The sequence below is a fragment of the Salvia miltiorrhiza genome, chromosome 5 (assembly GCF_028751815.1).
Source record: "Salvia miltiorrhiza cultivar Shanhuang (shh) chromosome 5, IMPLAD_Smil_shh, whole genome shotgun sequence".
Taxonomy (NCBI): domain Eukaryota; kingdom Viridiplantae; phylum Streptophyta; class Magnoliopsida; order Lamiales; family Lamiaceae; genus Salvia; species Salvia miltiorrhiza.
Window position 1 is genome coordinate 48,236,442 of NC_080391.1, and position 15,246 is coordinate 48,251,687.

The window sequence follows — 15,246 nt, forward strand, 5'->3', positions numbered from 1 at the left end:
CAAGAAACGTTGTCATTTTGAAAGTAGCTGAAAATATAATCAGTTTGTTAGCCCACAAAAACAACATTGCGAGGCCCACATCTAATATAAGCTGGTATAGGCCCGATCCAGTATTTCTAACAGGCAAGCCTAGTCGGGCCGGGTCGAGCGACCCGGTTGAGCCTCTTAAAATATAGCTTATCTCTACTAGAGTTTAGAGTCAGTAATCGTACAAAATTATTTAAAGTAGCCGAATAAAATAAATATGCGCAAATTATTAACCTATTTCGTAATTTAATTAAGCTGGTTTTCAAAGTAGATCAGAGAAATGAAATCTTAGGTGCTCTATCGTCAACCACCATGCATCACTTCTCAGACAAAAAATAATCCAACGACAAATGTTTTTATATAATGTAAGAATATTATATGTGGCAACAACCAATTGCTTTACGAAATCGTCCACTGCAGATCACCTTCTCACCACATAATTTTTCCCTAAACATACCAATACGTCTATAAATTGAGTAGTATTTATCAATTTATATATGCCGTGACTCGATATCAAATAAAATACTATCGAACAAACGTAAAGAATTATAATTAATTAATTCTTTTAAAGGGGGCAACTTGTTTATTTTCTTAAGATTGTCCAAAAAATATACAACGAACTCATGTATATAAATAACAAGGTTTAGGGTTCAAACATCATCGCTCCCCTTTCTCCCAAATAAAAAAAATTGTTCAGTGTGTGTATGTTGATCTAGCAGTAGGTGATTAATGCCCAAGACCTGAGGTCCTAGATTCGAATCCACCGTCGTGCGGTCTTTAAATTTCTTTATTTATTCGTGTAATTTATCAAAGAAAAAAAAATGTTCAAAAAATATATCAATCTATATAATATATACAAAAGAGAGGTCTCTGTGTGTGTTGGTCATGCGGTAAGGGGTTAATACCTAAGGCCAAAGGTCTTGGGTTCGAATCCTCTGTGGCATCACTGGCGTGACCTTTAAATTTCTTTATTTAATATTGTTAATTTATAAAAATAATAATAAAAAAAGAAGTCTAATACATTTTAATGACAACAATTATTTTTATATGCATTAAATTTTAATGTCTATTTAAATTTACAGAAATTGAATACATTTTATTTTTGAAAATGAACGGCACATATCTCATGTTGAACCCTTTATATTTCCACTTACCAATTAATACAAAATATTTGTCTATAAAATAACACAAATAAAAAATTTAATGCATATAAAAATAATTATTGTTATGTTTATTCAAATTACATGGCATCGGGGGCAGTTCCAGAGGCCAGGCACCCTCGGCGGCCGCTTGTAGCAATGTACCACGAACTTCCTCAATACATTTGGTGAAAGACGAGACAATGTAACTTTATCATCTATATAAAATGCAACATATCGAAGCAGCCTACGAAGTACCTATATATTTTATTTGATTTTTAAAAAATATATATATAAATTCGTCCGATCATAAAATTTCGATGAAACCTCGCACGGCCATGATTAAATTCCTAGATCTGTTACTGCATGTTATGTATACACTTACGTACGATTCACCGATAGAACCATTTTTTAGATAATTTTTTTTATTAAAATCGAAGCCAACTAAAATAGTGGAACATCATTGTTCAATATTATAAAATTAAACTTAATAAATTGGTCAATTTTATTTATTAAAACAAATCATGTATAATCTGAAAAATCAAATCTTTGAATGTTGATAGGGACTTTATTTTAAAATTTGTATTTAAACAAAATGACCGCATAAATATGATTTAAATATGTATTAAAAAATATATATTAAATTATAATAAATAGTTTGTGTACATCTTAGAATATTATATAATCCATAATGATACTCATTATCATTTATACTTGCTTTTGATATTTGATGATTTATATATTTATACACATTATCAATTAAATCAATTAATTGCTCTTTCAAAAATTGAAATTTCAAATGTTTTTAGATTCATACTTTTTATTGAGATTATGTCGGGAATAATTTTATTTTTTTTATTGGGATTCATGTTTGTATTTACTTGTACTATAAATTATGTCTAATATTTATATTTATTTATTTAAATTATCGATTTAAATTATCGTTCAATTTTGATGATGGTTGTGCATCACGGACATGTAATATATAAATATATAGTATAATTAAAGAAAATCTAGAACCATTCAACTAGGCCTAGTAGTCCATATAGTTTTCATTATGGCCTATTTAGATAGTAGTACTCGCATGAAGTTATTAATTGCTCAACTGTACACAATAATTTCATTACAAATGAAATTGCTCTGCGATTAATTGGGTTGAAGCCATTATTCTATTTCAGGAGATTAGAAAAAGCAACAAGACACCACCCTTTGTTTTTTTGGTAATAACCCAAATATATATATATATATATATATATATATATATATATATATATATATATATATATATATATAGGGGGCGGTTATTCAATAAACCACCCTTATTTTAAGAATTACGAACCAACAAAAATGCATGAATTTTATGTATAACACGCAAGAATAAACTATACAAAGGTATGAATTGCGAAAAATAATTTTTTTGCTACCTTTGGGATTCGAACTCAAGACCATGAATTTATTTAACAAGGTGATGAATCAACCGTAGATCTTGATGATCTAAGGGCTTAAAATGGTTCCTAATTTATATTTTAAGAAGCGTTCTTATTTTAGTCTTCCCCTATATATATATATATATATTTTACTTGAGGGTGGGGAGGGGGAGCAGTAGGATTTGAACCATAGAAAAAAATGTTACTGTTAACTAAACAAAAGATGAACCGCAACATGTGCTAACTCTGGTTTTTTTTTTCCCTTTGTTATTTTTCAATGAGTACATGAACATTGTTATTGAACTCAACGATAGAGTTTCAACATTCATAAAACTCCTTGTTTCCCCCTTTACGTTTGTTGACAAATATATATACAGATGAAAAAAAAAAAAAATTAAGCCCCGAGGCTGTAACAGATGAGGACGACGACAGCTAGGAGCAGCGCCCCTGACTGGCGGCCCTCCTCGGAGAGAATCCACTGCAGCAATAGAAAGGCGAGGATCAAGAGACATCCCCAGCCGAGATCCTCGCCATTGCACTTGAAGGCGGGCAAGTAGGCGCTGGCGAGGTAGACGATGAGGATGAGCATGAGGGGGCCGAGGAGCATGGTGGTGACGGTATAGGTGGCGAGGATGAGGGCGAGGGGGAGCACCACCGTGTGGCTGGCCGAGTAGAGGGCGAGGACGAGGAGGAAAGGGATCATGACAATGCACATGAACACGGCGTGCTCTGCATCGGAGACTAAGGGGAGGTGGTCGAGGGCGATGGGGAAGGAGTTGCCGCGGAGGAGGAGGCCGAGCGACACCACTAGGGCGAGGGGGATGAGGGGGGAAGGCCCCTTTGCCATGTAGAGAGAGACGGTTGGGATTAGATTTGCATGGATTTAGTAAGTGTGGTTGGATATATTAGCAAAAAGCAAGTTTATATATATATTAAGTAATGTAGGGGGGGCTTCTTTCTAGTTGCTGTTTTGGTAAACCAATTTCATGGGTTGGTATCACTACTTAGTTCACATTACTTGTATATATATTTAGAGAGAGAGAGGAGCATAGTTTTAGTTGCATAATTAGTTGTGCGTTTTTCAACCATAAATAGGAAGTTGTCATATAATTTTTTTTTTTCATGTCCAACTGAAAAGGTGAGGATCCAAGCGGAAAAAAGAGGTGAAGTTCATGAAACAAATGTCATATATGGTGATGGACTCATGTTAAATAGTGTGATTAGTTGAGACTTGCAACATATTGTGACAAAACACAAGTCTACAAAATCCAGTTTCCAGATTTGGACCGACGCAATGCTTCAAACTCATTTTATTCTAAATTTGAATCCAGTTAACTTAATGATTTCCGCTTTTATAAATACCTAATCATTTGGAAATTTCCAATTAAGGATCTCGCTTGAGGTGAGCAAAATTTCGGGGAGAAAAAAATCGAAAATCGAAAATCGAACAGAACACATCAATTAATTCGATTCAATTAAATTTTAACGTAAATTCGAAAATTCAATTGTTAGTGTTTGCCCTAGGGGCCGTTCGATTTGGTAGATAAGATAACAATGAGATATAGTATGAGATAAACCAAGACTAAATCATGACTTAAAAAAGTTGTTTGATTGGAGTGTCAATTGTTATACAATCTTACAATCATGTTCTGTTTACAAGATTATACTGAACCAACTTATTGTAGTTTTACTGATATACCCCTATGTAATATATCTCCCAAAAAAGTGCATAATACGTTAATTTATGAATTTCACATCCGAATTTGTTGCTTTAACTTTAAAAATATTTTGGTATAAAATTAAATTAATTTATAAATTATAAATATATTAGTTACAAAATACAAAAGTTGGCATTGAAAAATAGTAGTATAAAATAAGTCTAAATGATTTTATAAACAACGCATATATAACATAGTAATACAAAATTGACACACTTGAAGATCTTCAAGTGTCATTTAAATGTTGAAGTAGTGTCATTCAAAAACCAGTTGCACGAGAGAGTGCCTCAACTTTTTCATAACATAGGTTTATATACATACATCAAAAGTAGCCCAAAAATTCTGCAATGTAATATATCCAAGAACAAAAATGTATTTGTTGCCCAAGACTTCTTTTAGTCACAGGGGGCAGGCTTCGATCAATAATCATATGATTAGTCTTGGGCACTCTAATCCTAGTATTAAGTCTTGGGCCTGGCATGATTAAATTTATCTAATAAACCAAACATAAGACTTAATTATATATAGCCCATTATCTTACTTACCGATCGGGGCCTAGGTAGAACTCAATACTTAAAAGCGAGGCTATCAAGGAAAGAATACCTAAGATGTTATGAACCACACCAATCAAGACATACTTAATCGATGCGGGACGGATTATGACACAAACATATTGAAAAAATTGAAGTAGAATTAATAATTAATAATAATATAATATAAAAAGTAATTATAATTTTGATTTGTAAATCGATCATTTTTGAAAGAAAAAAAACATTGTGTATTTCATCTCTACAATAACTGATGGACTGAATTAACTGAATAATCATCCCTAAATGTAGACGATGAATCATCTGTAAGTTTCCCGGCTGATATGAAAATGAAAGTCATCCTTCAACTTTTACACTCACTAACATAGTAGTAGCATGATCATGATCATGATTATGGTCTTCATCAATTTCAGCAAATTAACATAGTAAGAATCGATATATAATAGTCAATTATGGAAAAAAAGCATTGGCAATACTATGTACAGAATTTCAAGCGTTTTATCCATTTATTGATCAAAATATCGATAAACATCATATTCAGGATCACATATTAAAAGGGTTTTTTACAAAGCAGAAAACGAAACAAAAGCTTGATGCATCATACGAATTACAGGATCAGGATCTGCATAAAACTTCGTCGGCCTCAAGATTATGGTATTTGTATTACCTCGTACTCGTGAGATATTTGAAGAGGAGATACCTCGGACACCGGCCTGTCTTCTGAACGGAGCTCCAAATTCACATTCCCCGTTCCCCAGTGAATTCGACACTTGTGAACTTGGCTGATATTGAACCGGTTCACTAGGGAGAAGCCAAGGCTTCTGTCGACAAGCCTCCATTCGCCTGCAAAAGATATTGTAGTTTTGTACTCCCTCCGTCCCATAATAAGTGGCCACCTTTCCTTTTTCGTCTGTCCCACTATAAGTGGCTGCTTTCTAAAAATGGCAAAAGTTTACTTTAATTAAGTCAACAATTACTCACTAATTTGGTCAACAATTGTAGGCCACTTTCTAAAAATGCCAAAATTACTTTAATTAAGTCAACAATTACTCACTAATTTGGTCAACAATTGTAGGCCACACTCTATTAAAACATATAACACTCAATTTCTTAATCTCCGTGCCGAAAAGAATGTGGCCACTTATTATGGGACGGAGGGAGTAATACTTATTTGGACCATTTCTCAGAAAAGTAGATACTTGCTCTCTGAAATCATTCCTTTATTCTATACACAAAATGAAGCTATGTGTTGAAATTTGTTTTTTTTTTTTTTTTTTTTTTTTTTTTTCCTCTTTTTCATCTATTTTCATTTGAATGTGGCCTATTTTGAAGAGTAAGCAATTATTATTACCAAATTCACTAAAACTAAAGGATCGATAAATGAAAAAACATAATAAAATTTTAAATGCCTTTTATTCCCAATGAAAAATTGTTTTCCTCATCAAAAGGTTGGAAATGAATAAACTCTGAAATTAGCAATAGTTCAGGTGTGCAGTCACTTACCATTCGGGCACAGATTCCCTTCGAAAACCTGTTCACCAGACTCTGGCCAAGCCTCGTGGACAGACCCATCGATTGCAGTAAAAGACACGTATGTTTCAGTTGGATGCAGCAAGTTGAATGTCGGGTGCACTCTCAAGCACACAAGCCTGAACAAATTTAAAGACACCGTATAATTTCATAAAGAAGCATAATTTTTTTGTTCTTTATTTATTTACAAATGTGGCCTTCAGGTTAGCATATAAATTCATGAAAGTATGATTGGATGAAAAACCTTGAAAATCCTCCAGATCCAGCACCAACTTTGCGAGCTACGATGCTGGAATCAATCCGGACTGTTTTTAAGTTTTCTTTGGGGATACATATCCGGCGTTCAAGGACTAAACCGCCTCCTATATCACCTTCTAATTGCAGTGACTCGACTTCTCCTGCCTGCTCCAGATCTCGCCTGTTACACGAAAGTTAACCATCTTATAAACTGTGAACTACGTATTTAACTGAAAGCTTTTATAGACAACTGATAGCTATGATGCAGCTTCTTGAACTCCTGTTTAGTAATAATCTGCAGAATTGAAAATAATATAGATATAGGTTTTAAAGAATAGAAAACACTGACATAGATATTAATACAAACAAAAATATATAATCTAGCTCTATATATTTGAACTATTGAGCATCCAAACACTTACTCGATGACAGAATACTCCTCTGAGCATCCAGCAGAACGATACTCCAAGCCACTGTATTCCTCGTAGCCATTAATTTCGACTCGACTATGAAGCCACTGGGTTTCTGCCACACATCCAAGTAGAGTGGGACAAACAGGATCAACTCTCTTCAGTTAATATAATAATTGCAGGAGAAATTAAGAATTTGTTCTACTCAATATCAGGTTTTATGTAGTGCTATGAGTAACATGGTTTTTGAAAAACTAAGGCAATAAAAACCTGTATACAAGGGAAAACCAAAACAGAAAATATGGATATTGTTTAAGAAGCAAGAAGTGATTTCAAATCCAGCAAACAATACAGAAAGAAAAAGCTACACGTCCCACAACATATAACGGAAAAAGAAAAAAAATGTTGGAAAAACTAAATGAAAAGAACTAGAATTTAATGAATAGAACTTGAACAAAAACACAAAATCTGCGAATTACTTGAAGGAAGGTGCCCCATAGAAATGATTCTTCCACCAATCCATGGTACGACTTTGAGAGACCAGTCGCCACTTTTTATTTCAACAGGTGTTCTCGATAGTTCTATTCCTTTGTGTCCAGGGACATTTTCCACGTCTGGAATACGTTTAGCGGTTTCTGTAGCAAACAGGAGACTTATCAATGTCCATGAAATCAAAAGGACGGGAATTGAAAGGAAGAAGGACAAATCTACACATAAAATAAGAGCAGATTGATAACCTATACGAGTTCTCAGTTGTTTTTCACCAGCCGCGACCAAATCTGACACTTCCCTCTCTGATGGGATTGGAATTTGCAGAATATCTCCATCAATACCCCATGCATCGATCTATTTTATTTTTACATCAAACCACAACAGAAAAAACAATGAAATTCAGATATCACGATGTCTAGATCGCAAGTAACTGAACTCTGTGGCCATGAGACAAATACATACCATTGCACCTTTTCCAAGCAGTAGTTTCACATGTAAGCGGCGTTTGGGCCTCTTCCAAGATCCTTCAGTTTTCAATACCTTCACGGTGACCACAGAAGATTGCCGTTCAGCAATATATGTTGTCAATAGATATCCTCCATTAGTGTATTCATATCCATCACCATCATCTTCAAAGAGCGACCCTACAGCTTTACCAGCTTCATCTAAAGCCACCAACAGCAATAAATCATCTGTAAGATTAGCTTCCCCAACATGCTGATAAGGTGGGGACACAGGAATGATAGATCCACCTTGAAGATATAAGGCAGGCAAATCCTAGTCAGACAAAAACAGACAATGAGGAAAAGGTACAAATTATTGAATGGCATTGATTGCTCGAGAAATAGGAAAGTTAGATGGAAGTTTGAGGAGAAGTACTGGATGAGAGTCTTCAAAATCAAAACTAAGCCAGATGCCTTTAGGCAACTTGTGTTGCATTTCATATAACTCCTGATCTTTACCCGTGCTGAAACATGATGAAAATACCATATATACAATTCAGAAACCGGATTTTCGATCTAATGTGCACACATCTATGGGTCTCTCTTTGAGTGAGATTTACAACCTTGCATATATAAGAAGGGGTCCCAAGAGAAATGAATTTTCTTGTGTCCTTAGCTCCAAATCTTTAGGATCTGACAGGATTTGTTTACGGACCAAATGTCAGGAGAACATACTGGGACATCACTGCTCATTACAGTTAATTCATCATTAGAACATACCAGCAAAAAAGGTAGGAGTTGCCACTGGAATGCCCCTTGTATGAGCCATGTAAAAGAGAGTATATATGTGTGGTAGAAACCGATATCGCCTCTTTAATGCAAGTCGGCAAACCTCTTCACACTGTGTAGGAGAACAGACCTTCATGACTTTTCATAGCATTATGCTACTGTACAGTTATCATGTAGCGACAAAGTTAACCTGAAATCTCGGTCATGAAGAATATACATAGTATGTTATGCTTGAGGGAAAGAGATTACACAAATGCCTGATTTTGGTTTTATTATAGAATGTTAATGTGTAGATATGTTTCCTTATTTAGCTTTGTAGCCCTAACCCTATTTATCTCTCTATATATATGTAGGAGCTCTCATATTGTAATATACACTAAATAATATGCTACTTCATTTTCTCTCCATATGTTCTATTATTCTTCTCTCTAACAGGAAAGGAAAGATTCTTGTTCTCGAATTGTATCATCTTGTATCATCTTAGGCATCAAGCAGTAGTTTATCATAATTACAGATTTTTTTTTGGTGCATTTCATATTTCAGCCACTTTAAAAGAAGCCTTATCAGATGCAAAACCTTTTTGAAGCATTCAATTGTAAATTTTGTGAATATATTGATTGACATGACTCTAGAGCGTCAAGAACACAAACCTCTTGCCCAAAAGACCAGGGCTCATGATCGACAGTGTCAGTCTCAGAATGACCTCGACAAAAGGGAAACATGGAACCCACTCCCATCCACCTTCCAAACAGCTTTGGCGTTGCATTACCGGCAAAGCCACCAATATCTGGCCCCGAGAGTGGCTGACCACTCAGCCCCTGGACACAAGCTCATCCTTCATCAGTGTATTCAAAATTGAAAAATTGCTCTCGACAAAATTCTAAATGATGATACATTCTTCCGTAATAGTGTTCCATAAATAAAGTGATACGATCTCAGGCTTGGTAAGACGATTGAGACACATGAAATATTTGTTTCCTTTAATTTATTCTTCTGTGAGAAACATGATAGGAAATGAACACTCATATATCTACATGCACCTAGTTGTCCATGTATATAACATGCATCATACATATATTTCAATTTGTAACTGACTGTTGTATACTTCAAAGTCACATTGTTATTTCGTAGTAGCCTCAAACTAATGGCAGGAAGTTACTGAGCTAATGAAGATGAGCTGCTAATGCTGCAAACCAACAAACGGTGTAAGCAGCATAGGTCATCCAAAAAGTTTGTTCTGACATCAAGAAAGAATGCTTGAATTCACAGCTAAATTGTTTCGAATAGTTTCTAATATATGTGACACTTACCAATTGAACAACCATGGAGATACTCATGTGTAGGTGCTCCCACGTAGAAAGATTATCTCCAGTCCATGTTGCAGCATACCTTTGGCTACCAACGAACCCAGCTCGTGTCAAGACAAAGGGTCGTTTCTGTTCATTTGCTAGTTTCATCCCTTCATATGTAGATCTAGCCATCAGCATACCATAAACCTGAAAAAGCGTAAAGAACATCCGTGAAGTCAGGAAATATGTTATAAGTTCCACCAGGGGCAGAGAAGTTATTGGTTTGCATAGTGAAACAAAATCAACAATTACAGCGTTAATAAGAAATCAAATGAACAGTGAGCTAACGAGTATGACTGTACATTGTGATAGTGGGAGTGCTTCTGATGGCCACCAAGTTCTGCATCTCCCCTGTGGACATTGCTCTCTGGCATTGTCTTTGTCACAGTCTGTGAGAGAAATAAGGTTAGATAGAAAAATCAAAAGCCATTACTGCAAAATAGTTTTGACTTCACCTTGAAGACAGCTGGCTCATTCATGTCATTCCATATACCATCGACACCATTAGAGATAAATCCTTTTACTAGTTGAGCCCACCATGAACGAGCGGTCGACTGTGTGAAATCAGGAAATACACAAGGCCCGGGCCACACATCCCCTAAGTATAGGGGTCGATAATAAGTGAATGCTCGAACAGAAACTCGAGTTGATTACAAGTGGAATAAATATGTTTCAGCACCCAAAAATATAATGTTGTATGAACACCACTACTTTCTTGTGCAAGCATTAAGAGTAGTCCATACCAATGAAAGGTTTTCCATCTGCAGTTTGAATCCAAATATCTCTTTCTGAACCACTATCATAGACAAAATAGCCCTTCTCACTTTTTATCCCAGGATCTAGCATCCAGATTCCCTTGAACCCATTTTGATGAAGATCAGCTCCTAGAGACTTCGGATCTGGAAATCGCTCCTGCAAAATAGGACTGTTTCTGTTTGACTATTCACTGCGATGACAAATTATCATAAAGAATTTGTTCTTTTGGACCCTAAAAAATATAGAAGATGTTACATGAATATCCTAAAACAATGTTGCTCTACTAAATACCATATCATGAACGATAAGCAAAACATAATCAACAACAAAAGGCTGAAAGAATTGTACTCGATGGAAATGGTTGAAGAATTTGATTCTTAAGATGTTAATTTTCTTCAACTTTTTTATTACCTACAGCTATAGGAAAGGAAGAGATACCAGCACTAAACAACTCTCTCGCTGATGATCGATTTCTTTCTTAACCCAACCAATGTATCTCTAGTTCTACAGCAACAGACTCTCTATGTGAAATAAATGGCTGGTTGCATAAAGGAAAAGACTGCCATACTGAAAAGAACAGCCATGTCACAAACATGCATAATGGTGCTTGTTAAAAGGACAAGCTATTTATCACATGTGGCCACCAAAGCTGATATACAGTACTGTGAAGTACATATTTTGTAAGGATTAAATGGAAGGCAAAGCTTGCCTTGTCAAAGGTGAAACAACGAAAACCATCCATGTAGTCTATGTCCATCCATATGACATCACAAGGTATACTTTTCTCCCGAAATGTCTTCGCTATCTGCAACAATAAGAGAAGCAAAGGACCAAATTCCGTCGGGTTCACCAACAAATAAGCTTTAACTTCTGAGATTTAATGTTTAGATTCCAAAGCATGAAGACTAAAATCGATAACTTTCTCAGACATGCACACACACATTCCTTCCAGAGGGGGGGAGGGCACAATACATATAAAGAGAGATGGATTGTGTGCGCGTTGTCTGTACAGCATCACAAATGCTAGTCCTCTTAATCCATTTTTTTTTAATGGAAACAGCACAATAACAAGATGGTGGTTTTTAATGTTCTATGGTCTCTAATTGTTTGGCCTATGATGTTATTTCTGAGACACTCATATACATACAGCTTATTAGAGAGGAATCCAATAGTAGTTTAAATATTAGTCCGAAAACATGCAACAGAAAACAATACTTCAATACAAAAGAGGTATATAAGCAAATATGTTTCAACCTCACGAACTCGAGCATCAGAATGGTAGCTCCAACGGCATTGGTGATAGCCCAAGGACCACTTTGGTGGCATGAAAACAGTTCCTGGCAACAAAACCAGGAAATAGCATCACCAAACCATGATTGATGAAGAGAAATTGAATATTAATAATCAACAACTGGTAATATTGACTTAGTGCAACTCTCAATCATATGACGACAGAGAGGATGTTGGGCCAATTCCTAGAAGCCAAATATAAAGAACAAATAAGCAGACATCATCATTTCATTGAGTCAGCTTTGGATTCCCCTATATCATTAGATTTAACATCTAATTCCGAACATCACATGTATAGTTTTTCTTTCTTTTTTCTCTTTTTAAAGAGGACCAATGCCGAACAGCACATGTATAGTTCTCTGGAAAGATTGAATAACACTTATTTTTACAAACAATACCAAATATTTCAGTGGTAGTAAAATTGCAACTTATTCAAACTCTCCATGTCAGATAGCATTATTTAACTTAAATGCATCAATAACAACTGTCAGTACCCACTAACTCATTTCTTCTAACAAGATAAAGGGATAAAATCCCCTAACAAGACTAATTATCTTGCCCCCTTGTATAAATTGATTATCTTTTAATATGCCAATAATCTATCTCTTTACATGACTTCCTTTCAAATACAGTTATACTTGCCTGAGAACTGCTCAAATAAATTTCAACTGAACAAGAATTTCACGAAATGGAAATTAGAGAAGTAGAAGTTTTGGGCAAGCATTACTAGGTTTCAAAAACATGTTTCTTAACGGAAGTTCTACTTGTCATTTGTAACGTGAAGATAAATACAATGTATGCTATGCCTGAAAACCATGAGACAGACTGAAAATTTACCAACTGCTCGTGAGAAAGAGGCAAGAACATCAGTTGGTGAATCAAATGGACCAAATGTGATGACGGGATAGGGCGCTTCAGAAATTAGCTTTATGTTTGATTCTTTCCGCAAATCAATCTGTCACACAATATGTTACTGCAACCTCCAATTGTAGCAAACCAGCCCATTAAACAACTAAGATATACAAATACCTCACAGCGTCGAGTTGTATCTGCAAGAACTCCTATTGCCTCTCCATTTGAAAGTACTGCTAGAACCCATGGATGTGATTGGTACAATGAAGTAGTTCCAGGGCCATAGCCCCATGCATCCGTATTCCAAGTAAATATCTATTACAAATATATATTATGTGGGTATATAAAATTCGGCATCAGATTCTAGCAGAGCTTATCAATCAACCTCAGAAATAGAGATATTATTGAAAAAAGCTAATTTAGTGAGCTTACCCTCCTCCCTGTTCTTTCAAGCTGCCCACTAACTTCTCCAGTTCCATAAAATGAGGTGTTTTGAGGAAACTAAATAGCAGCTGAATTGAATCAATTATCCGAAAGCTTATAACATTTTATACAAAATGCAATTTCTCCAAGACAAAAAAGATATACACTGCTTGTAGTATGATGATATACTAGATTACCTCTAAATTGACCATTTGCTGTCCCTTTACACATTCAAAACTGGGAACTAAAGTTGGAACTTTATGGACATCCGCAAGTGGCACGTCCCTAACTCTGGGGTTTTCAAATGAAATGCTTGGAAATGTACCATTTCTATCGTCTGCAGAACAATCAAAGCGGAATACTCCTTCCTCGAGAATTGGCTGAAAAACCATTTTCCCGGCCCGCGCCTCTGAGCATAACGCGGTTTCCTCCCCAATCATCTTTGACATTACTAATGATCTTTGATCAATCAACCTCCTTCTAACTTTTACCTTTCTGTAAGACGGATAACTATACCAAGAAACTAACCCCAGCTTACATATCATAATAATTAATCAAAAACAGCTAAGAATGGATGAAGATCATAAAATCATAAACATAAGAAGTGAGGAATCCAAGAGCATATATAAAAGATATCAAGCAGCTCTCAAAAAAGTCAGCAGATACATAGTGCTTCTACTCAATAAAATAGTGACCAGAAAAACACACATACACACAAAACTGCAGAGATATTTCCAGGCACGAAATTTTTCATCTCAAAACAAATATCTGAAGTAAAAAAAACAAAATTACAGCACACAAGACAATTCAAAGCATTTCTTCATGTCGTTCGATTTCCTCAATACATAGTTACCAATTCAAGACAAGTAAAAGATATCAAGCAGCTCAGAAAAAAAAATCTGCAGATCCATAGGTTTTCCACTCAATAAAATTAAAAATATTAACCAAGAAAAAAAACACGCGCACACACACAAAACTGCAGAGATATTACCAGGCACATATTTCTTCATCTCAAAACAAATATCAAAAGTAATAAAATCAAAAACAACTCACAAGAAAAATCAAAGCATTTCTTCATGTCGTTCGATTATCTCAATAAATATTTGCCAATTCAAGAAAAATCAAAGGACACGAAATATAAAAGATAATTCCATTAGAAACTCTGAAGGGAACAGTGAAGTGGAATGACAAATGCGACGCCGAACCAACCTGATCGGAAGAATGAGAGAACTTCCAGCAACAGGTTTGCTGCTGAAATGAGATTCCAAGTTGAGGAAACTCAGAAAATTAGTATTTTTGAGCGAGCCGTGTAAGATTCTAGAACCATAAGTGTAGCATTGAGTGGAGTGGCGTAGAGGGTGTTGGTCGTGTGATGAAATAACAGACGGTGGAATGCAGTGCGACGGTTTTGCCATCTGGGTTCCGGTATAACATACGTCGCATTATTATTTAATTAAAACTAGTTGAAAATTGAATTATTTATATAGAGGTCACCTTCAATGGAGACCACTATATATAGAGAGAGAGAGAATAGAGATCAAATTAGAGTCATTGATCTCATCAAAATCAATGAATCAGATTAATCCGAATTATTCAAATTTAGGAAATCTCGTAAATTCCTCATTTTCCAATTATGGGAACCAACAAACATTATTATGAACTTACGAACATATTAATGTTCGTCGATGTGTTCGTATAAAAAACAAATGAGCATACTAATGTTCGTCGATATGTTCGTATAAAAACAAATGAACATATAAATAAACATACTTATGTTCGTAAGTTCATAATAATGTTCGTTGGTTCCCAGAATTGG

The 15,246-nt window shown here is 35.2% G+C and overlaps 1 protein-coding gene across 2 annotated transcripts; it reads right to left on the minus strand.

The window, feature by feature from the left end:
• Positions 1-5,339: 5,339 nt before the first annotated feature.
• LOC130987105 (uncharacterized) lies at positions 5,340-14,886 on the minus strand. Of its 2 annotated transcripts, none has more exons than XM_057910725.1 (22): positions 14,640-14,886; positions 13,628-13,940; positions 13,440-13,508; positions 13,185-13,322; positions 12,993-13,110; positions 12,120-12,202; positions 11,575-11,670; positions 10,853-11,021; positions 10,565-10,707; positions 10,412-10,498; positions 10,071-10,256; positions 9,411-9,578; positions 8,752-8,872; positions 8,595-8,664; positions 8,408-8,495; positions 7,991-8,305; positions 7,774-7,882; positions 7,516-7,671; positions 7,049-7,151; positions 6,634-6,807; positions 6,363-6,508; positions 5,340-5,702 (listed from the first exon to the last, which is right to left on the minus strand). In XM_057910725.1, the coding sequence occupies exons 1-22, from the start codon at positions 14,843-14,845 to the stop codon at positions 5,509-5,511; spliced, it is 3,252 nt and encodes a 1,083-aa protein (XP_057766708.1). In that variant the 5' UTR covers positions 14,846-14,886; the 3' UTR covers positions 5,340-5,508. The 2 variants fall into 2 exon arrangements, with proteins under 2 accessions (XP_057766708.1, XP_057766709.1); XM_057910726.1 differs by having other exon boundaries at positions 13,628-13,953; positions 14,640-14,690.
• Positions 14,887-15,246: the final 360 nt, after the last annotated feature.